At 45.2% G+C, this 24,102-nt stretch overlaps 1 protein-coding gene, 2 long non-coding RNA genes and 1 pseudogene across 4 annotated transcripts; 1 reads left to right on the top strand and 3 right to left on the bottom strand.

The window, feature by feature from the left end:
* Positions 1 to 1,057: 1,057 nt before the first annotated feature.
* Positions 1,058 to 1,704, bottom strand: LOC123163722 (uncharacterized). Its single transcript, XM_044581079.1, has 2 exons — positions 1,228 to 1,704; positions 1,058 to 1,117 (listed from the first exon to the last, which is right to left on the bottom strand). Exons 1-2 carry the CDS (start codon positions 1,700 to 1,702, stop codon positions 1,083 to 1,085), a joined length of 510 nt encoding a protein of 169 aa, XP_044437014.1. The 5' UTR covers positions 1,703 to 1,704; the 3' UTR covers positions 1,058 to 1,082.
* A 7,349-nt stretch (positions 1,705 to 9,053) lies between these two features.
* Positions 9,054 to 16,552, bottom strand: LOC123166007 (uncharacterized). The gene is made up of 2 exons (XR_006483326.1): positions 15,836 to 16,552; positions 9,054 to 15,746 (listed from the first exon to the last, which is right to left on the bottom strand). It is a non-coding gene; the product is annotated as an uncharacterized lncRNA (long non-coding RNA).
* Positions 16,069 to 17,340, top strand: LOC123166006 (uncharacterized; annotated as a pseudogene).
* A 2,848-nt stretch (positions 17,341 to 20,188) lies between these two features.
* On the bottom strand, positions 20,189 to 22,928 carry LOC123168106 (uncharacterized). Of its 2 annotated transcripts, none has more exons than XR_006484210.1 (7): positions 22,701 to 22,928; positions 22,316 to 22,588; positions 21,778 to 22,042; positions 21,410 to 21,661; positions 20,856 to 21,284; positions 20,723 to 20,776; positions 20,189 to 20,639 (listed from the first exon to the last, which is right to left on the bottom strand). It is a non-coding gene; the product is annotated as an uncharacterized lncRNA (long non-coding RNA). The 2 variants fall into 2 exon arrangements; XR_006484209.1 differs by having other exon boundaries at positions 22,339 to 22,588.
* Positions 22,929 to 24,102: the final 1,174 nt, after the last annotated feature.

The following is a 24,102-nucleotide window of genomic DNA, read 5'->3' as shown; positions in this document are numbered from 1 at the left end:
CAAAGTAACATTTGTCTGATCTGGGATCAAGTTTGCTTGGCTGTAAACGCTTTACATAAGCTTCACAACCCCAAATTTTGAAAAACGACAGGTCGGGTTTCTTCCCGTGCCACATCTCATGTGGCGTCGTCTCAACAGATTTAGACGGTGCTTTGTTTAGTGTGTGAGCAGCAGTAAGTAGTGCGTGACCCCAAAAAGATATTGGAAGATTTGTAAGAGACATCATTGACCTTACCATGTCCAACAAGGTTCGGTTACGTCGTTCCGATACTCCATTTCTCTGTGGAGTTCCGGGAGGCGTAAGCTGTGAAACGATTCCACGATCACTCAGATGTTGGCCAAACTCATGACTAAGATATTCGCCTCTGCGATCAGACCGCAGAAACTTAATCTTTTTGTTACGATGATTTTCTACCTCATTCTGAAATTCTTTGAACTTTTCAAAGGTTTCCGATTTATGCTTCATTAAGTAGATATAGCCATACCTACTCAAATCATCAGTAAAAGTCACGAAGTAAAAATATCCACCCCGTGCGCCTGTGTTCATTGGACCACATACATCACTATGTATTATTTCCAATAATTCACCCGCCCGTTCAGGATGACCCGTGAACGGCGTCTTGGTCATTTTCCCCATCAGGCAAGCTTCATATGTGTCAAATGATTCAAAATCAAGGGACGGTAAAACTCCATCTTTATGGAGTCTTTGCATGCGTTTCTTACCGATGTGGCCAAGGCGACAGTGCCACATGAAAGTGGTGGTGGTATCAGCCTTCTTAAGGCGTTTAGCATTCATGTTAAAGACATCATTTCCACATTCAAGATTTAGTATGAAAAGGCCCCCAACAATGGGTGCAAATCCATAAAACATATCCTTACAATAAAGTGAACAACCATTGTTCTCAGACTTGTACGAATACCCATCGTGTACCAAACATGATCCGGAGATAATGTTTCTACACAACAGTGGAACAAAATAACAGTTACTTAGTTCTAAGATAAATCCAGAAGGGAGACGTAGAGGCATAATGCCGACGGCTTGAGCGGCGATCCCAGCGCCGTTCCCGACGCGCATCACGACTTCATTCTTTGCTAGCTTGCGCACCTTCTGAAGTCCCTGTATCGAGTTGCAAATGTGAGCAACTGATCCGGTATCAAATACCCAAGACTTAGAGTTTTCGCTAGCAAGCAAAACGTCAATGACATTAACTTGTATAACAATTATAACTTTTCCGGTTTTCCCGGTCTTCTTATCTTCCAGATACTTCTTGCAGTTTCTCTTCCAGTGTCCTGTGCCCTTGCAGTAGAAGCACTCAGTTTCATTCTTGGCTCCGCCCTTAGAGTTGCTTTGGGAGCCGGTCTTACCGGTGCCCTTGCCCTTCTTTGGCTTGCCTTTCTTCTTTTTGAAACTGGCGGTTTTATTCACAAGCAACACTTGCTTGCGATTTTTCCGCAGTCCTCCTTCTGTAGTTTTCAGCATGGCGAGCACTTCTTCCGGCGTCTTCTCCATCCCTGTCATGTTGTAGTTCATGACAAAACCGTCGTAAGACGGGGGGAGTGAAGAAAGCAACATGTCCATCATATGGCCAGGTGGAAGTGGAAATTCTAGGGCTTTAAGCCTTTCAGAATAGCCAATCATTTTGACCACGTGTTCGCCAACTGAACTACCCTCAGCCATCTTGCAATCCATCAAAGCCTTCATGATATCATATCGTTCAGACTTTGCGGTTTCCTTGTACAGAGCATCCAATTCCTGGATCATATCACGGGCTTTATGGAATTCAAAACGTTTTTGAAGCCCTGGACTCATGCAAGCTAGCATGAGGCACTGCACTAAGTTGTGATCATCATCCTTAGTGGCCCAGACATTTTGTTCATCTACCGGTGCATCTGCCGCCGGTTTAGCTGGAAGAGCAGTTTCAAGCACGTACAATTTCTTAGCGCTCCTGAGGACAATCCTCAGGTTACGGACCCAGTCCGCATAGTTGTTTCCAGTCGTAGCTAACTTCTCTTTCTCTAACATCGGGCCTAAGTTGAACGCAGTGTTGCGAGCCATTTTATCTACAACGAAGACACAAGTTTCACTTAGACTTTGTTTATAATGAAATTTGCACTAGTGAATAAACATTTTATTCTAAAATGCACTCCCACTCAAATCAATATCTCTCAAAATTGATTATGAGTGATTCAAGATCCGTGTCTTGATTGTTCGCCATTGGTGTAACACCACTGATGACGAAAATCTTAACCGGTAGGCCAACTTGCCAATCACATCACTATGTGACTCTTGTCCATCTTTCGATGCGTGTGTTCCGAGCTCATGACGGTCATGCCTGAACGTCAAGACAACCAAGTGATCTCGCCGCGAGGTCTCAACTCACCCGCCTCACACTTCTCTAATCGTTCGTACCCGTGTGACACGGCGCACCCCGAAAAGATAGGTGCCGTGACGGTGCTACACTTGGGAGAACACTATCTACTTGATATTTTTAAGTGAGAGATCACCCTAATAAAAGCGACTACCGCGCAATCAAGAAGGGTGCATCATAGGGGATAAACATCTCAGGCAATTCATAATTAGCATGATATGGTATAGCCCTTTCTGACGGAGAAGTTTTTCAATTCTTCGTCTTCGGCATTTGCGTCGGTGTTCACCTTCGCGAAGATTGCCACCACCTTGTCGATGCACCAGATAATATTGCTATCTCTATAGCTAATAAAATAAGTGCATTACTTAAGGTTGACACGCAGGTCATTAAAGTGCAATCATATGGCTCCAGCCATCATGCAGAATCATGACACGCAGGTCATGTTAGTTACATCATATAGTCATCTCATACATAATCAAATTGAATATGAGCATTGCTATACCACATCACATGCACATCCTGCAAAACCAAGTTAGACGCCTCTAATCGGTTTATGCAAAATTTTAATTTACGTGGCTTCTAAGGTTTTGACTTAAACCGCAGCTACCAACGTTTTATCATCAAGTATGATTATTCAAGTTGCTAGATTAACATCTCGGGGTGTATGAAACACGAGATAATTAAATCTCGAGCCCCATACTAAACTTCGTCATACGCATGACCCCCGTGCAGATCATATCTGCAATGCCCTTTCATCTGCGAATTTCATCTTTCTTTTGACTATGGCAGAACCCAAAGAACTGATAGCACTTCCATGATCAATCAGGATCACGGATTTCCAGAACTTTGTCAAATTCCACCATGCTGTCTCGAGATTGAGCAAACGCAAATTCTAGGGAAGCAACAAGAACGTCGGGTAACAGATTTCATCTGTCACCCGCATAAATAATTTTCAGCAATAGATCTCATCTACTCCAAAATTATATTATGCAATACCCATACATCTCCATGTATTCTAGATCGTAACCTGCATCTACGCATAGCACGGCTCTTGATGCCACTGTAGGGGAACGCGACAGAAAACGAAAATTTTCGGTATAGCGAGCACGCCGAGGACCACTATGGAGACTGCATACAAGGTTTGATCTGATCCGTACCGACTCGAAGCGCAGCGGAAGAAGAGTCGGTGTAGATCGTCGGTGCAGATCCCCGCAGCTAGGATTTACAACCTCCCAACCGCGAGGATGTACTCCCTCTCCGGACAGCCCTTCGGGAGGCGGTCGGACAGTCCCCCAGACAATGTCGCGGACAGCCCTTCGGGAGGACCCTCGAAACTCGGACAGAGACTCAGACAGCCCTTCGGGAGGACACTCGAACAGCCCCTCGGGCAAAAGATCGAAACTACAATCTCTCTACGGGGTTGCACACATACGGTGTCAGCTATCCGGCAGGGCTTCGGCGTCCAGAACTAGTTCCTGCCGGAACCCAGACAGCCTTACGGCTCTACGAAACTCTTTTCGTGGGAGGGAGAGAAGAAGCCAGATAATGCATGGCATGTGTATGAGAGCAAGGGATGATTGTGGAGGGCTGCCCCTCCACCTCTATTTATAGGAAATCCCAAGGGGTAGGGTAGTTTCACACAAAAACCCAAAATGCACATGAATGAAGTCCTTCCACCAGGACCTAGAAGTGAAACCAATGAACAAAAGGGTCCCCAAGGGGGGATACCCCATGTGGCCGGCCACACCCCCATGAGGGGCCCAAAAAATGGGTCCTATCCATCCATGTCATCCCCAAGATCTTTTGGAGCAAAGCCCCAAAAGGTGGCTTTCCATAAAGTAACCATAAAGCTGATTTTCACTATTCACGACGACATTTTTCAGCGTCTGATCGAACTGAAAATATTTATGTGGGCTAAGAACATTTCCAGTACCCACTAAAATGTTTTTCAACGCGTTCCGAAACAATTCCGGTTTTAGTGATTTTCATCTGCGAAACGCATCTGAAGTGGCTCCGGCAGCTCCGGAACATTTCCGGTTTTTATCTCAGAAAATTCCAAAAAGCTTCCAGAATGATTCTGGCATCCTCCAAGAATTATCAGGCATGTGCCGAAACCAATTTGACTTAATGGTGTATCCCGAAACAACTTTTCGGTATCATCGAAACTTATCCGATGACCTCTCTCTGCGGTACGATTCCGTTGTCCGAAACTTTTCGGTGTCCGAAACTTTTTCGGTGATTTTCTCTCAGACTCCCTGTCTAGTATTCAACAGATAGATGACCCTTAAGCGTGTGACCCTATAGGTTCGTTGAAGTATAGACATGACCTGGAACCCCTTCCGATCAATGATCAACATCGGAGCCGTGGACACCCATATTGACCCCTATACCCACACGAATGAATATTCGAGTGAACCTCCAGTTGCAGTGAGCTATTCCTGTTGCTTCGCGATATGTCACAAACACCCGAGGTGAGATTTATTGCATGCCCATGGACGAACAATTTTTCCACCATGCAAGTTACCTCGTTACCGGTTTTGTTCTCTTTTCTCGTTTCCGTGTTCCGGCATCCCAGTGATCAAATCACAATGTGTCTGCCCAGACGATGATGGATACCGTTACACCGAGAGGGCCCGAGTATATCTCTCCATCGTCTGAGGTGCAAATCCCAATCTTGAGCTATCTTGTTACTTCCTATACTTTTCCGTGAACCCGAAAGCTGCCGTAATAGCCACCCAGTTACGGATGACGTTTAACAAACCCCAAAGTTCACGAAGCAAGCACGAAGGAACTTGATACTCTCATGGTCTAAGGAATTATGCAAACATTAACTATCTCAATGATATAAACCATAAACTTGTGACGAAGGTATCTCATAGCACAACATCAATCCGGGTTGATTCAACACAAGCGTTCTACCAAACTTGTGCCCTCAAAATTGCCGGCATAGTCATGCCCATGATCAGGAAACAGGATCATCATGCAATACTTGAGCTAGTCTTAGAGGCAAGACTAGGAATATGTTTTACCGTTTATTATACCACACGTGCATATGAGTTCCCTCCGAGCCTCGTGGATATTGTAGACTCGAGAATCATTGCAGTTATAGCATGGATCATAAACATTCATTACAAACTTGGAGATACAAAATAACTGTTATTACTGCCTCTAGGGCATATCTCCTACAGCGGCGTTAGCGGACGATTTGAAGCCACCCAAACCCTGGTAGAGTGCCATGCGCTGATCGAAGTTGCTGAGCATGGTGAACAACTCATCCAGGGTGACAGGGGAGGTGCGAGCATCGAGAGCCGACACCAGAGGCTGGTACTCCATGTCCAGCGCGTGGATGATGTAGGAGACGATCTCGTCATCTTGCAGTGGTTTGTCGGCCGCGGCGAGTTCATCAGCGAGGCCGCGCATGCGGGCGAAGAAGGTGGCGACCGGCTGAGTTCCCTTCTGCGCATGAAGGAGAGCCGTGCGGATGTTGTTGATGCGGCTGAGCGACTGCGAGGAGAACATGGCCGCCAGGGTTGTCCACAGCGCGTGCGTTGTGGTGATCGCGGTCACCTGCACCAACACCTCTTTGGAGAGATTGTTGAGCAGGTACCCGAGCACTTGTTGATCCTACCGGACCCAGATTGGGTGGAGAGGGTTGGGCTCGGTGGAGTCCTTGCCGTCCTTGTCCTTGCCAGGAAGGAAGCTGGCTGGCTCCGACGTACTGCCGTCGGCATAGCCGAAGACGCCAGCTCCCCTTAGCTGCGGCGTGATCTGGACGCGCCATGGTACGTAGTTCATACGGGTGAGCTTCTTCGTGACCTGGTTGTTGAGGCCGATCTGGGAGGATCCGGAGGAAGACATGCTAGGCACTAATGGAGGTTGGAAAGCTAGATGTATTGGAAGAGGGATGCTCTGATTACCATGTGCGATAGGCGGAAAGCGTCTTGCCTCGTTGGAGGGACGCGTTGCATGTTTATATGGCAGGGGCGCACCTCCCTGGATAACAGCGCATACAAGTTGTTGGGATTACATTCTTGAAGGAGAAGGGATAAGAGAGGAGGAATTCGGTTACAGGAGATAGCTACCGAAAACACTTAAACATCTATCCCTATGTCTATCCCTACAATGCTGCGTTTAACAGATACAATTCTTGAAGCAACGAGCTACAACCAAGAGCAACGGTGGCTTTCCTGGCTAGAACAACATCAAAAGCACGAGCAGGGGAATAGGCTCCCCGAGTAGAAAAGCAAATGGGGTGTGCTAACATTGGAACAAGTAACCCAGACATGGCCACTAGAGGCGACGATCAGACCACGACTGTGCCATCAGCCGGCTCGATCTGCTCAAGATCTAAACCATTAGCACCCCGGTGCCGATGAGCGCATCTTCAACCCACTGTGGCAAGGTCAGAGTCAAGCCAAAGCAGAGCGTCAAGTGCATTGACAGCAATGGCAGGCAGCTGTCCGCGGAACAACTCAGTAACTTGGTTGGCTTGGTATTCTTGTTTGCCACAAATTAAGTTTCCTGCTACCTCCTACTCCCATGTCGTTTCAAACCTTGCATCAATTTCATGGAGGTCTTCCCCATGCTTGCACAACTAGCAATTGTAGAGCATTTTTCTTCTTCTTGTGACCTCTGTAGCACTAGAGGTGCCGATTATTTATAAACTGGGGGCTGAGCGAGAGGGTACATAAGTGCAACATTAGCGCCTTCACCAAGTGAATAACCATCGTACATAGGCAACGGGTGGGGAGCTAGAAAAATCAGAACTTTACTATACGCATCTTATGTTTGATGGGTGAATTTAAGGCAGCACAGACTTGTATTAACTAGACGCTCCATATTTAGAAGTCAGAGAGCTTCCTCGTCTATGCCACCTTCGTTTGCACCAAGATGTATTTTTATGTTTTGTTCCATTATCCCCTGATAGTGGAACTCGAGCCCTTCTGGGATCCTACGGTAAACAAATCTATGCTCCCTTCACGAACAAACAGGGGAAGAAGACGATAGAACAAAAACGCAAGAGCACAAACTGCTATTGCGTCTAAATATGTTATTTCACTATGGTTTCAAAGTAATGAATATGGAACTATAATTTTTACGCTTGCGCATTTCGAAATATATATAATGAACAAAAAAGGGGAACCTCGAATGGTTGAATGAGCCGTCTAAGGTGATAAACATATGCCGAAGGTTGTGTGTTCACATATGCTTGCGATAAGGCCTATCACAGGTAGTTTCAATGCAAAACCGCCTAGGCCTATTAAAGGTGTTTACATACACTCCTTCCACTTGGTCTCGAGTAGAACTGTATTAAAAATGTAACAAAACTGATATTACAGAAAGCTCAAAACATTCAGCCCAAAAATAACTGGCATATCAGAGAATCTTTGAACTCTTGCCCCATGTAAAATTATTTCTACCGGTCTACACAAACCCAAAATAATACAATTAATGTCGTCCGATCTAGAACATATCTTATAGACGATGGATTATTAGTCTTTAAGCTACAGGAACATTGGATGACGGGGGCACACTGAAACATCCTCAATGCTGCAATCAAAGAGGCCAAGATCCTTTATTTGCGCAAAGTAGTCACAGTCAAGGTTTTGGGTACCGGGCGGAAAATTCGGTTACCGCCCTGTTCCCGCGTTTCTCGCTACCCCACGAGAAAGCTGCATCCCGAGCGAAAAGAAATCGAATTTTTTGAAATTTTTGAATTTCAACGGCTCGCATGTACTCCCATGTACCTGCTACCTCCAGTCCGCAGTTTGTCCAGCTGTGTGTTCTGCATTGCAGCCCAAGATTCAGGATTTGCTTGACAGTTTATTGTTGTTGGCTACAAACTAAGTTTCCTGCTACCTCCTACTCCCATGTATTCCTGTCGCCTCAACATGTCAAACCTTTGCATCAGTTTTCATGGATATCCTCCCGATGCCTGCACAAGTACAACTAGCAACGTAGAACACTTTTCTACTTCTTATGAACTCTAGAGCACTAGAAGTGCCGAATATTTATGAATGAAGGGTGAGGGAGAGGGTGCATAAGTGTAACAGAAGTGGCTTCATCAGCTAAATAACTGTCGTACAAATGCCATGAATGGAGCTGAGCTAGTTAACTCTATCCAGTAGATGATGGTTGATGTATGAATTTAAAGAGGCACAGTTTCTCCTTTTCTTTATGAATGAAAGCAGCATAATTGTATTAACTAGACTCTCCTTATTTTCAAGCAGTTGAAGTTTCAGTGAGAGAGGGATTGCAACACCCGAGCTCCACTCCTCTCTATATGTAAACATTTTGAAATTTGTATTTTTGAAGTTTCAAAAAAATGTGAAATTTTTCGCAGGGATACATATACACATTCCGAATACCCGTGGCAAGTTTCGGTAGAAATCTCGTTTTGTTTTGGGCTATAGAAAAAAACCAAATTTCTGACACTATAGGAGAAAAGGTGTGCCATTTTCTGTCAGAAATTTCTCTTTTGTGTACTTCCCAAAATATAAAGTATTTCTTTTTCAGCTTTTTACCATGCCTTAGGAATGTGTGTATGTATTCACGTATTTGATATAAGATTTCTTTAAGCAACAAAACTGTGTTTTTCAAAAATTTCAAATACCAGGAGCCCTGGAGCCCCGTAGCTGCAGGCACTTTTCGAAGTCCCTTTTTGTGCGTGCAATTGTGTTTCAGTAATTTTTTGTCAAGTTTCAGTCACTTTTGTGATTTCAGTTGCTTTTGTTAAGTTTCGGTCACTTTTCTGAACTTTCATTCACCCTATTATTGATACTTCACTAGTTTTGCATTTGTTGAAACTACACCTTTATTTTAGTGGAATTGCAACTTGTCTTCGTAGTAATTGCACTTACCTTTTTTTAAAGATTTTTTTGTTTTCTTTTTGCTGCAGTTGCATTTTGCTTTGGTGCAAAAAGAATATCGCCGCTCTCATCATTAAGCCACACATACACAGACATCAGTATCTGTTTATAGTAACCAACGAAATGCCAATCAGGTGCAAAGACCTTCTGACCGGGTCCTCTGGATAACCGAAGTGGAGCGATGATGAGATCTTGACCCGTGAACAAGTGTCTGGTGCTCACGTCCCGAGGCCACGATGTCGTCGGAGAGAAGGTGGAGGAAATAAATACAACTTGTGGAGAGCTGGCACCGAGGGACACTTGCTGCTTGTGGAGAGCAGCCACCAGAAAGCAGAGGATTCAGAGTAGAACGAGAGCAGGGCAGAGGAAGAAGACAGGTTTCATTTCTGTTTGATGTCTCGCTCGGCTGTCTCAAGGAGGATCTCACGCTGCTCAGACATAGAATCAGGGACAAGCATGTTGCTTGTTTCTGGGAATGGATAGATTCAAACTTCTTACTTTTTTCTTCCGTTTCCTAGAGCTGAAATGGTGGTTTCCTCTTCCTTTTAGATAGTTTTGTTTTCTCCTTTTTCTTCTTTCCTCCTACCATTGTAACTTACTATTATTATTAATGAAAATTGCTGTAGAACAATTTTCTACGGTCCAGGGCTTAAAAAAATTAGGCCATCACAATCAGAGCTTCATTGGTGGGTATGATAAAACTGACAACGCAACAGGTAAACACTTGCAGCTTTTCCCAGCAACCGATTGCAAAATTAATGTAATCAACTACAAATTTGGGCTAACTGTAATACCACTATAGCCGCCATTTTTTATCCAAACTACCCGAGGTATTTGGTATAAGGAATTGCAAGACGCACGGCCTCTGCATCGCAAGAGCAGAAGGGGGAGACAATGAAATCTTGGGTAAAAAAGAAGAGAACATCACAACTGTCGCAGTAAAAAAAAGAACAGAAGACCACAGCTATGGCAGCTATAATCAATCAAGAAACGGCTGAACTCTCATCTGGCCACATTAAAGACCAGGTAAAGAAACCGTACGGAAAAAGATCAGGTGTGCAGTACAGTACAGTACAGGAACACATCATTCTGAAGTGTGGGTGAAGTAAAGGCGGAGAGAAACAGAGCGAGGGTTGCCGAGGGGGAGAGAGAGATCATATTTCAGCACCGGGAAGGGGCCCTGTCTTCCCAACGGGTGAATTAGCTGACCAATGTTGAACTCTCTGGCACACATACACTGCAAGACGTTGGCAACCAAATGAAAAGACACGGGAAAAGAGAATCACCCTGCCGAACTCCCAACTCAAAAGAAATGGCTTCCCCAGAGCCAGGGGTGCCATTGATAAGAACCTGAGCCTGGCCAGATCGGAGCATGGTTTGGATCCATTTAATCTGGCCATCGTGAAAATTTCGGTGACCGAAGATTTCAAGCAGGTAGTCCCAAAGAAATTTATTAAAGGCTTTTTGAAAATCCAACTTCAAAACAATCATTGGCAATTTCCTCTTGACAGCTGACTGTACTATCACCAAGGCAAGGATAAATTTTTCCACAATCGAACGCCCCTTAATAAATCTGGACTGCATAACATCAATATGCTGAATTTTGCAGTGTGTCTATTTAACACCTTTGAGATGACTTTTGCTGTAGATCAAAGAGCTCCACACCATTCTGCACCCAAGACTATGATCTTGTTTAATTAGTGACAGACACAACTGATCATATAGAAAGTTAAGACACTCATCCCAAAAATATCCGGGAAAATCTGAATCTTTGAACTGTTATCTCATGAAAAATGTTTCTACCCGCCGAACCAAATTCAAAATAACACAATTGCATCCAATCCAGAACAAATTTCATAGACGATAGAAATACAATTATCAACTTTGTATTCCCTGTGTCGTGAGCTTTTAACCAGAACATCGCATAGTTGCCAGAAAAATGGGGCATACTCAAACATCCTTACAGCAGCACCAGAGTAGGCGACACGCCAGTGAGGATGCTCCTGAGTCAATAGCACCTCCACCAGATGTGGGTGTTTGCTGCAGATCTGCAGGTCACACTACACACATCCTGCATCTATCTCCTGTGTTGATTATTGTTGAGACAACGTTCTCTGATAGGATCTAACAATCTTCTTGTTGGGCACCAATTAAGTTTCCTGCTACCTCCTATTCCCATCTATTCTTGCGTTCTCGACATGTTAAACCTTGCACAACTAGCAACATAGACCACTTTTCTTCTTCTTATGAACTATGTAGCAGTAGAAGTGAGTGCCGATTATTTATGAACGAGGGGTGAGGGAGAGGGTGCATAAGTGCAACACAAGTGCCTTCACCAACTGAATATTGGTGAAAATCAGTGCTAGTTAACTATCCGGTAGATGATGGTTGACGGATGAATTTAAAGCAGCGCAATCTCTTCTTTTATTTGCTGATGAAAGCAGCAGAATTGTATTAATTAGACTCTCCTTATTTTTAAGCATTTGAAGTTTCATTCTTTTTTACATGTCCAATTATGTTTCAGTATTTCTTTTTGTTAAGTTTCAGTCAGTTACTTTTGTTAAGTTTCAGTCACTTTCCTGAACTTTCAGTCACCATTTTATTGTTACCTACCTCTGTACAAAAAATATATTTTGATACAGAGGTAGTACTTCACTAGTTTTGCAATTGTTGCAAATACATTTTTCTTTTCGTGGAATTGCAACTTGTCCTCGTTGTAATTGCGCTTCACCTTTTTTGTAGTTTATTTTTGTTTTCTTTTTGCTACGCACTTCAGTTGGGTGCGAAAAGAACAGTGTCGGTCTCATCATTAAACCACACACACACATCGATATCTCAATTTATAGTAACCAACGAATTGTTATTCAGGTGCAAAGACCTCTTCTGACTGGGTTCGCCGGGTAGCCGGAGGAGAGCGACGACGAGATTTCGACGGCGAACCAAGTGTCTGGTGCTGATGTCCCCAGCGTTCTTCTTCCTCCACCCTTTCCATTACCACCACACAAATCCTGCCGTGCATGCTATGCAAGAGGCGATTCATCATCACCACTGGAAAAAAACCTTTGAATCTGCCTATACTAGTTTGGATGCTGGGCTTGACTCCACAGTCTCTACATTTCAAGCCTCTGCACAGCAACAACAAGGCCCTCTGCACGCCCTCACCACCTTCAGTTCACCATGACTCCCGTCCTCGTTGTTTTCACCATGCTCTTGTGCCTACACACCTCAGCGAGTTCTGCCGTGACAGACACCATCTTGCCCGGCCAAGCACTTGGCGTCGACAACAAGCTCATCTCCAGCAATGGCAGGTACGCGCTTGGCTTCTTCCAGATTGGACACACCGCCAACTGGTACCTTGGCATATGGTTCAACACGGTACCGAAATTCACTTCAGCATGGGTTGCAAATAGGGATAAGCCAATCAGGAACACCACCTCACTGGAGCTCACGATCTCCCACGATGGCAACCTTGTCGTCGTAAACCGGTCCACCAAGTCCGCGATCTGGACTACACAAGCAAACATCAAAAGAAATAGCACCACTGCTGCTATGCTGTTGAGTAGTGGAAATCTTGTACTGACAGACTCTTCAAACTCAACAAAGGTTTTGTGGCAGAGCTTTGACCACCCCACAGATACATTTTTTCCTGGGGCGAAGCTCGGATGGGACAAGGTCACCGGCCTGAAGCGCCGTTTTGTATCTTGGAAAAACTTGGTCAACCCGGCTACCGGTGCGTACTGTGAACAATTAGACCCCAGTGGTGTTGACCAGTTATTGCTTCTGGCACTGAACTCATCCATACCATATTGGTCCACCGGTGTATGGAACGGCAAATATTTCGCTGCACTTCCAGAGATGTCAGCCCGCCACTCTATTAGTCCAAAATTTGTCGACAATGACAAAGAGAAGTACTTGACGTATAATTTAGTAGCTGAATATATGGATCCAAATATGGTCACTCGTCATGTCATTGACGTCTCAGGTCAAGCGAAGACATTCATTTGGATGAAGGGCTCAGAGGATTGGGTAATGATCAATGCCCAACCAAGAGCTCAGTGTGATGTCCATGCAATTTGTGGACCTTTCACAATTTGCACTGATAATAAAGTTCCACACTGCAACTGTATGGAGGGCTTCACCATAACATCCCCAAAGGACTGGGAGCTAGAAAATCGAGCGGGTGGGTGCTCGAGAAATACTCAGTTAGACTGCATTAGCAACAAAAGCACAACACATACCACAGACAAGTTCTATTCTGTACCATGTGTTAAGTTGCCCCAGAATGCCCCAAAAGTAGAAGCTGCTGCAAGCGCGAGTGACTGCGCACAGATTTGCCTGAGTAATTGCTCTTGCAGTGCATACTCCTTCAGCGACAACAGATGCTCTATGTGGCATAATGAATTGCTCAACATAAGACAACTACAATGTAGTGACACCACCAATTCAAATGGAGAAATTCTTTATCTTCGTCTTTCTGCTAAAGATGTACAAAGTCTGAAAAACAACAGAAGAGGGATAGTTGCTGGAATTGTAATTGGTACAGGTATTTCGACTCTAGGCTTATTTGCACTTGTCCTCCTACTAATGATTTGGAGAAACAAAAACAAGAGATCTGGTCAAATACGGAATGAGTCTGAAGTTTGTGATGGAATCACTGCATTTAGATACAATGATCTTCAACGAGCAACAAATTCTTTTGCAGATAAGTTGGGGGGAGGCAGTTTTGGTTCTGTATTCAAGGGGTTTATAAAGGGCTCCAATGCCATAGCAGTGAAGAGGCTTGATGGTGCTTATCAAGGAGAGAAGCAATTCAGAGCTGAAGTGAGCTCAATTGGAGCTGTCCAGCACATCAATTTAGTTAAGCTTGTTGGTTTCTGTTGTGAGGGTTCTAAGAGGTTGCTTGTTTATGAATACATGTCAAATCGCTCTCTTGATGTCCATTTATTTGGAAGCAACTCAATGTTGAACTGGACTGCTAGGTATGAAATCGGCCTAGGTGTTGCAAGAGGGTTGGCCTACTTGCATGACAGTTGTCGAGACCGCGTCATACACTGTGATATCAAGCCAGAAAACATACTTCTTGATGCTTCACTCCTTCCAAAAATTGCAGACTTTGGGATGGCAAAGCTTTTAGGAAGGGATTATAGCCGAGTATTAACAACAATGAGAGGAACAACAGGGTACCTTGCGCCTGAATGGCTTACCGGTGTTCCTATTACACCAAAAGTCGATGTTTTTAGCTACGGGATGGTGTTGCTGGAAATAATATCTGGAAGGAGGAACTCATGTCCGACAGTTCCTAGCGGTGGCAACACTGATGTTTACTTTCCTGTGCATGCCGCACATAAGCTTCTTGAAGGAGATGTCGGGAGTTTGGTAGATCACAAGCTACATGGTATTGCCAATCTAGATGAGCTTGAAATTGCTTGCAAGGTTGCGTGTTGGTGCCTCCAAGACAATGAGCTTGATCGGCCAACAATGGGACAGGTGGTTCAGATTCTGCAAGGGCTAGTTGAGATCACAATGCCCCCGATACCAAGACTGCTCCAAGCTATGGCTGGAAGCTCGCATTCAACATGCTCCTTTTTTGTTTCAGGAAAACGAGCTGCATTGCATGTCTAGACATTATAATATATGTCTATTTTGAAGACTGAAGTAGTATTTACTATACAATTGTAATGTTTGGGATTGAAGAAACAGCTGTGTTCTATATAAATTTGTAACTATATATCTTGATGTACCCTCACTGCATCGTTATAATCTCGAGCCATATTGAAATAGGCGTCATAGATATTTCAGTTTTTCTCTACTTAGCATGGAATTTCTAGCTTTTAAGATCCAACTTGGAAGCTTATCTTAGCCTTATTCTTTTCTTTTTCAGAAATGATAAATCCCAAAAGTTCGGGATCTGACCATGGCAAATCGAACGTTTTTTATGGCAATTGTAGTTGACGCGAGGATGACAAGTTTAGTTGGCAAGCACGGCAATTTCCTAGCAAAAAACAAACTAAGGGCGGAATTGCCATGTTACCAACTAAACTTGTCATAGTGAAGAAATATAAATTGCCATAAAAGATGTTCGATTTGCCATGGTCAGATCACGAACTCGTTCGGGACTTATCGGCGTCCTTCATTTTTTTGAAAGAGCTTAGCCTTGCATAACACCTAGCAGGATGCTGCACAATCTACATCCTTATAGGATACTGTAAATGGCCGGCATAATGGTAGCCATGGCGGCATGGCACGGTTAAGCCGTGCAGGCAATGCAACTGCCAAAACAGCACGGTCATCTTCGCCTACGGTATCCCATAAACTCACCGGCATAGGCGCAGGCTCTGGTATGGCCCGAGGCATGCAGGCGGTGATCCTTGCTTGCTCGGTGACGGGGTGCACGCGTTGGCGGCGTGGCTGAACACTGTGATAGAGCCGAGCAGGCAGGACGGCGGGGGCCGCAGTTTGAGCCGGAGTTGGTGGGGAAGACGGACATCTCGATCTCCAGTGCCTATAGCTGGAAATTAAGCGAGGGAAATATCAGATAGAATTCCACATAGAATTCAGTGTCCCACTGTGACGCGAATGGGATCGGACGAGGCTCACCAGTGAGGTCAATCGGCGGCGTGGGAGGGGACTCCATTCCAAGCTCGCCTCAAGAGGATTGTCCTCATCCTCTGCTTTTGCGGTCTCCGGGCACGGCAAATCGCCGTGCTCGATTGCGTGCGTAGAGGCGGCCAGACCATGCGAGGGAGAGGGAGGACGGAGCGGAGGGTGATGGCGGCGATAGCGGCGCGCCGGTCGCTGCCGCGGCCGAGGCGGAGCTGGAGGTTGTGGATATGTCTGACGAGTGGGACCGGAGGTTGTCGCTCCTCCTTCACAACTCGGTTCTCACACGGACCTCTTTGTGGATATGCCATGGCGCCGTTGCCGTCGCCCGCCGCGTCGGTGGCCTCCGCCGCGAGGACCTCCTCCGCGTCGCCGCGCCGCTCCGCTCCCTTCTCGCCGCGGCGCCCTACGCGCGCCCCGAGGGCTCCGGCACCTCCGTCAAATCCCTCCTCGCCTCAATCCTCCCGTCCCCCTCTCAGCCCCAGCGGACGGGGCCGGCAAGGAGGCCGTGGACCTGCTCCTCTTCTGCGCCGCCGCCCGCGCGGCCTCCTCGGAGGCCCCCGCGCTGCACTGGGTTCCGGAGGGGCTCTCCAGGGCGGTCGCCGCCGCGATGGAGGAGATGGCGGCGTTGGGTGGATGGGGCGGCGTCGCGGAGATGTTGGTGGCCATGATGCCGGAGGCGGTGACGCCACTGAAGGCCGTGCTGAAGGACACTGGCGTGGACGCCAATGATGAAAATGTGGGGAAGACTAATATAGGATCAGCCTTTTAGGTGAGATTGTAGGATCAACCCAAAATTCGTATTTAGGCAATCCAAAAAATTCTGAAAATAATTTACAACATACCTGTGGGTTAGGTCTACAATTCCAAAAAAAATCAGCTCAAAACTCGATCTACAATTAAAGATAAGAAAAAGACAAATTTAACTATGAATAGTGTCAGCTTTGGGTGAACAGTTTTTGACACTATTCACATCACATTTTGTCTTTTTGTTCTTTGAGTGTAGTTCGAATTAGGAGCTGAAACTTTTTGAGCTTGTACATCAAAGATGGATGAGTGTCTCCAAAAAATTTCATAATTTTTGAACATGTTTTGTATCTTCAAAATGATTGATATCATTGATCTCACCTAGGAGCAGATCCTATACAAGTCTTCCCCATGAAAATGTTGGTGGCCGTGAAGCCGCCCAAGGAGCTCGGCGTGGTCGCCGCGCACCAGTTCCGGTGCCTGTTGTCTCAGGTTTGTGCTCCTTGAAAGTTACACGAGTGCCAAAGCATCATTCTGTTTGCGATCAGTAAATTCTTGTACCACTGTGGACATCTAGAAGTGGTTTATTCAGGAAAGAGGGCACATCTAGATTACTGTGAGAAACGGAAAATGTGTTTGCAGCAAGTACTTGTGATAGCACCAGAATACATTTTTCTGCTTGTAAATTCTCCGTTTTATTCCTGTTCTAAATTCTCGGATTTTACATTAGAGTATGGGTATTTTGAAATGTATAAGATTTTTATGATATAAATGTACTACTTATACTTTCCTAATGGCCTGGGAAATCCACATTTACAAATGGAATGGCTGAAAACTGAAAAGGTGCCTTTAAGTTAGTGAGATAAAGACCTTTACATCATCTTCTTCCTTTGTTAGTCACTAGCACGATGTCCTAATAATGTTAGTGTCCTAATGATCATTGCACAATTTACAATTAATAAAGATAGAAAAAATAAGGTGAGAGGCATGCAACGTCAGAGAATTTAAATGGGCATAGTAGGTTCGGGAGAGAAACTAAAATCAAGATCGATTTTGAGTTGAAGTACACTTTTATGTTTATTATTTGTGCCTTCTACAATTTTCCTCACATGAAAATAATGTATTTATTTATGATAGAACCAACATGTGAGTAAAGTACATTTGTTTCTAGTTCTACATGTGGGGATGCGTGTATTTGTTTATTTGGCAAGGTTGTTGAAGCCGCATGTTAACTCACCACCAACTCCAATCTTTATAAGATACTCGCTATTGTTTTTAAGGCGTACCCCTTTGACGCTTAGGCGGCAAGGCGCTCTGGTAGTGCCTTGCAATTATGCCTACTTTTAGCATCTACAACCGAACGCCCCATATCCGTTCCAAACGCCCGGTCGGCCTCCCCGGTCATTACACGGACAAGATTTTGCCACCCAACCGAACCTAGCAAACGCATCCCAAGCGTCGGGATTCAACAAATCTGTGTAGCTTTTCTGTACTTGTACCTCTCTCAGCAGTCATAAGTAGACCTCTCATATTTTTTTCCTGTGTGTTCGTTGTTGCATATGTGCAATACTTCGCCTACTATTGGTAGAACAATTCTATAGCTAATTACTGAAAAGAGCATAAGAGCACATCGGAAAGAGGAGGACGACTTTCCAAGCTAAGAGAAGGAGCAAATCTGTGGGAGCAACGGTGTTGCCTTGCCGCTGCTCCATTCGCCCACGCAACATGATGTTACCCGTCGGCCGTCGCTGCCTCTTTGAATTGATGCGGCCTCACTTGCTTCGACGGAAGGTCTACCTTCCTCGCCTGTCTTTTGCTTAGATTTCGCCTCAGCGCTCACGAGATAACGAAGAAGCAGAGGTACCAAACGAGGGACTTGATGTCCTGAATTTGCAGCAAAGTTGATTATGGAGGAGCAATCTAGTGAAGAACAATGGCTGCAGGGGCTGCTCGTGCCATATGAAAAGGGTGTGGAGCCAGCGCGATGGGACAGAGCATATGTAGCCGAGCAAATTGAAGGAGGTGTACGCCACAAAATTGTAACATACCTCCACCATCAGCCGCCGGCGAGATAATAATCTGTATGAACGGTTTCTTTTACTCCTTGCTGAAATGACGGCGGATGTAGTCCAATTACCGGAATCTCAGCGGAGCAGTTTTGCTCAGACAAGGCGTTGGCATGCATCGCCTGCGTCGGTTGGATCCACTCTAACTCCGATCACCTGCCTCGGCTGGTTCGAGCGATCCGATCATTGCGTGCGTCAGGTTGGATCACCTCGAACTCCGATCACCTTTCTCTGTCTCGCATTGATCCCGCTCACCTTCTCTGGCAGGGACCGGGCGATCTGATTCTGTTAGATCGAACGTTTTTTCTCTCTGGAGGGTTAGCAGTGATGGGCTCTTGTGTATATGTGTGTGGGTGTTAGCCAAATGGGTCGAGAAAAAAGCTCAGGTAATCACATATCCCACGAAAATTCGTTTCTGAGCTCGAGCTCAGATGCTCCCGAAATCCATACCGCAAGCTGGCGTGGGGATCTGTGCTCCACCCTGTATTTCCCTACTGTATTTCACGGAATTAACGATAGCTCTGGGGCGCAATGAATGCGACGGCCCGTCGCATATCTCTCGCGGATCAGGTAGTATTGCACGGCTCAGTAACTTTTCTGAGGCCGGCTGAGCCGTTCACTCGACGGACTCACAAACAGCAACCACCCGAACCCGTATTAAATTCATCGCCCAATGGCAAGTCTTTTCTCTTTACTGCTCACTGTGACGCGAATTACACACCCCCCTTCTACTCGGTTTTTCTAATCCCCTCACCTCATTTGCTCCCATAAATTATCACGCTTTTTGGTAATTTTAAATTAAAGCAGCACCGTTTGCTACGTTGGGATAAAACACCAGTCAACTTAAACTATAGAGGCCGAGTTGTTTTAAACCTAATTAATACCACAGTCGGTTTATTAAAGTGGGAGCAGATAATCCAGTAAGACAAATCATTGTCCACATGACCATACTTAAGTCTTTGAAATAAAGACCAACCGTTATACTTTGCGAATAAAAACAGTTGACACAAACATGCAGCAACATTTCTAAAACACAAATGACATCTAAAATTCTAACACACAGACACCTCAACTCCTGAAGCATTTTACCTGCAAAAGAAAAAAAAATCCTGAAGCATTTTAGAAGGAGCGATTACACGGAATGGGAGGCTGTGTGTGGACGTAAGGTTCAGGTGGTGAAGCAAAGGCACAAGGAAAAATGGAACCCGCCGGAGAAGGTTGGATCAAGGCCAATGTTGATGGCCAACTGACAAAAAATGGAAACAATGGAGGAGGAGGAGTGATCTACAGAGATCACGAGAGGGCCTACAGAGGGGTTGCATGTGCGTTCTTTGCAGCCGTCGCTTCGGCTGAGCACGCGGAGCTGCTAACCCGCAAAAGGGCAGTTAAATTAGCCATAGACTTAAACCTTCAGAAACTGCACGTCGAGATGGACTGTATGGCTGTCGTACGGATGCTCAATGATCCGGGTAAAAACATGTCAGTTGCTGAACAGGTCATTGAAGAGATAAAAGCAATGCTCAGGACAAGGCAAGAGTTTAATGTAACTTGGGTTAGGAGGTCTGCTAATAGTGCAGCTCATTATTTAGCGAGAGGGAGTTTGTAATAAAGTTTGTAGGGAGTGGCTAAACTATCCTCCAGATTGTATTCTGGGCATTGTAGCAGACGAGATCCCTGTAGTTGCTTAGTTAAGTAATACTATATCTGAACTTCAAAAAAACATACGTTGTTACGAATTCATCCTTCCATCTCATACTACGCCTGCGTACGGCGTAGCTTAGGACCCCTGCTGCTCACTTCCTCCTTTTCAGCTGATTCAGTTTCTTCCACCGCACGCGCTACATGAGATCCGTGGTCCACATCAGTGTCACCGCCGTTGCATTCTGCATAGCTAAAGTATCGTGGTCGCCGTATCCTTCTTCTCTGTAATATTGTGCCATCTTCTTGAACATGATAATCCCACGACAATCTCTTTGGATAACCTCTCCCTGAAAATGCATCGAGCTCATCTGTTTCAGTGAAAAAGTCTGTACCAGAACACACAACCAGCGACAGTGCCATGCTACTTTACCTTGTCCACTCCGCCACCGTCTTGCGCAGGCAGCTTTGACGAAGAGGAAGATGACTGCGAGCAGTGATAGATTAGTAATCCTCCATGGCTGAAAAAAATGCCCGATGGGCGCGAGAACATGAAACTTCCTCACCTGAATCTCCAATCCACCACTAGAGCCACCAATTCGGATCTCATCGCCGTGGCACACCTGGCGGCTTCAGCAGGCGTTGGCGCCATCGCAAGCAACGCTAGCTTCAAATGTTTTTGAATGTGCAACTATGGTGAAAGGCAACACAACATCTGCCGGATGTTACACTCTTATACTGCTTTGAGGGATGGCATCCTGCCACCTGCCTTATAGTACTTGCATTTAACCTTTCTAGCAGTTCAAAGTTTGAATCTAGGCGCGCGCACAGTTCACTCAAAAACTGGCAAACACATTGTTGTATTCCGCATGTTGGCCAAGTGTCAGTAGCAAAACACATTTCAGCATACCAGTCGGCAGTCCATGTTCTAAACCTGAGACGTTAACACTAGCTAGTTGAGGCAACCACAAATTTGTACTCCTGACAGCTCCAGCCTGCCATATTATGGTTTAGTTTTTTTTTGTCCGTCAGTCAAACATGTAAACAGAACGCTTAACATGGTTCGTACTGTGCATGCATTCCTCTGAGCTACTGAAATTGTACATGAAAAAATACTTACAAATCATCATCCTCTTGTCCTCGTAGCTTTCTTCACGTCCGCAGTCAAACTGTAACCTCATGTACTGCCTAACAAAAATATGCATTGGGCTTGAGGAGGCATGTACGTCTCCAACATTTGATTCGCGCTCTCACTGCGTTGTATGTTCGTCATCTTCACGCAGAAAACCCCTTTGAAATATGGTTTCACCCACTTTGTTCTGATTTCGTATATCTGTGTCATGTACGGGTGCTCATAAATCTCCGGTTTGCCCTGCGTGTTAGGCCAACCAGACATAACATCAGACACTACTGTCCATGTAAGAACACATCAAGGGACATGGCATTTCTCTGAAAATAAAATAAATTTGAATAAAGCTCATTACTTACCAAACAACCACATACGATCTCCTGCAAGCATTTGTCCTCTCGACATTTAATCTCCTTTTACCATATGTGATACCAAACCGGATCTCCCAAGAATAGAGATTCTATAAGTCATACACCTCACCTAGTTAATCGAAGCTCAGGTCAAGGTGTCCTGTGAGGTGTATTACACTTTTTGTAGGTTCCTCTGCGTATTTGCGAATCGATTGCTCCAAAGGGCTCATCCGAGAGGGGCATGGTGTCCTGTGGTGCACTGCCCAGCCGTAATCTGCACTTTTCCAGGCGTTCATTATTCAGACTATGAGTTCTAATACAAGAATAGTATTCCATCTATTAGTTCTACTGCAAAATACTAACAGTATGGTGAATGTGATTCTAACAGTTAAACTAGGCACAACTATAGATTGGCTGCAATGCCACGGCTTACTATTTGAATATGGTCTTTTTGCTAGCGATTATTGCAAACTAAGCTCATTTTACTGACAAAACATGTGCACTGGAGACGAACGTTCAGTCACAGTTAAACAAAATACAGACTAACCCCGGGAGGATTTCTGCTCAGACCTTTTTGTCCACCCAGGTGCCTCTCGATTGACTCGGTCAGTCGCCTGCGCCGACCTTGTTGCAGATGCATCCGGATGACGGTCAGACCCCAACTGCTGCCCTACCAGTCCCATCGCCGCCAAGCTGTTGAGCGCATCCAGACACAGCATTTGAGTCTGCAGGGACGGAAAGGCCGGCTCCGCTGTTGGGCAATAAGACCAGAGGAACCGGATCTGGGTGCACAAGGTTCTCGGCTAACTCCCCTCGTAACCTGCAAGAAGATAGCAATGATCACGAAGATCCGGTTGTTAGATTTCTTCTACAAGTAAGGTAGCATACAAAACAAATCCTCAAAAACTATTTCCAGATCTGCGGGAACAAACCTGTCAACGACATCGGGCAGGAACTCAAGCCCAGAATCATCAATTATTCCAGTAGCCGCCGGTGCAGAACTAGCGCCGCCACAAGGAACTACTCAAACCGGGGACAAGGGGCGACGAGGGTTTCCAGATTGAACGAGCTTAGATGAGGGTGACGTTCGACAAACGGCTCAGTTGTCCACTGCCTTATCTGATCCCTGGCTCGGTTGGCCTGTCACGGACCAGAGTTCCCATGCGCGAATGCCGTCCCACCCTTACTTTTGGGCCCACGAATACGCTACTGTTTCCTACCGTATTTCACTACCCGTTCAATTTTCCAAGCTCCGCGTCAGAGCCAATTTCACGGATCCCAAACGACGAACAGACGCCCACGATTTCAGGTGCAGCTGGGCTCGGGCACCAAATCGACGCGTCCCATATCTCAGTCCTTTTTCTGTAGTAGAGGCACGTTAGGAAAACTGAGCCAGGAAAAAAACGGTGGTGATGGCCGGAATTGTCAGCACATCTAACGAGTCAGGTCAGTCATATCATGCCGAACATACGGCCACATAGGCACATACCACCAAGTCATGAGATGCTAGGTTTAGGTTCAGTTTTACTGTCCTAAATAAAAGTGAAAATCCATAAAAAGGATTTTTGTGAAGTGCTACGACTTTGGTTGTCATGCCTCTTCCTCTCAAACAATCGCTTGTGAACCAAAAGGTAGTTGGTCTTTGTGGTGCATCTGTTACTATTTTCTCCAACGTAGTAATGGTTGACGAGGTTGTCAGCTAACACATCTAGACACTAATGTCGCCCACCGACTTAGTTTCCTCCTAGCTTACGCTCAAAAAGGAAATTTCCCTCCTGCCTCCTATTCTAAGCATTCACAGTCGCACCTGGTCAAGAAAATGCACCAATCTCTATGAACATATGTATTGCTTATGGTTGTACTGACTAGCACTCCTAAAACTCCTCATTGTTTTGAACTTCTGAACAATATGGAAGTCCAGGGCTCCAAGCTATTTATCAACCCAGACATGAAAGTTTGAGGTCGTAACTGCAACAAAAGTGACTCACCAACTGAACATTAAGGATTTCAACTTTTTTATTACGTCTGCTATATATGACACCTTTAATTTCCATAAGTGCTAAGAATGCTCCGCTGCCTAAATCTATAAAAAAAATCTATTGTACTACCCTTGTAGCCCTTGTAACTAACTAATACAAAAACCAATTAGGATGTTTTATATTATTTCTTCCTTTTTCATCATATCTATCATTTTTAAGATGTTGCTCCCCATTACAAGGCATTCTCTTAACATGCAAATGGTCCAACTCAGCATGCCATGTCATCAGATACCAACCAATCAAAAGTTTACAACTATCTCTCTCCTTGACCAGTGTCTCTTATTAAAGCCCACAC

Source organism: Triticum aestivum, chromosome 7D (genome assembly GCF_018294505.1).
Source record: "Triticum aestivum cultivar Chinese Spring chromosome 7D, IWGSC CS RefSeq v2.1, whole genome shotgun sequence".
NCBI lineage: Eukaryota > Viridiplantae > Streptophyta > Magnoliopsida > Poales > Poaceae > Triticum > Triticum aestivum.
The sequence above is the reverse complement of the archived record's forward strand: the minus strand, read 5'-3'. Positions and strand labels throughout refer to the sequence as shown.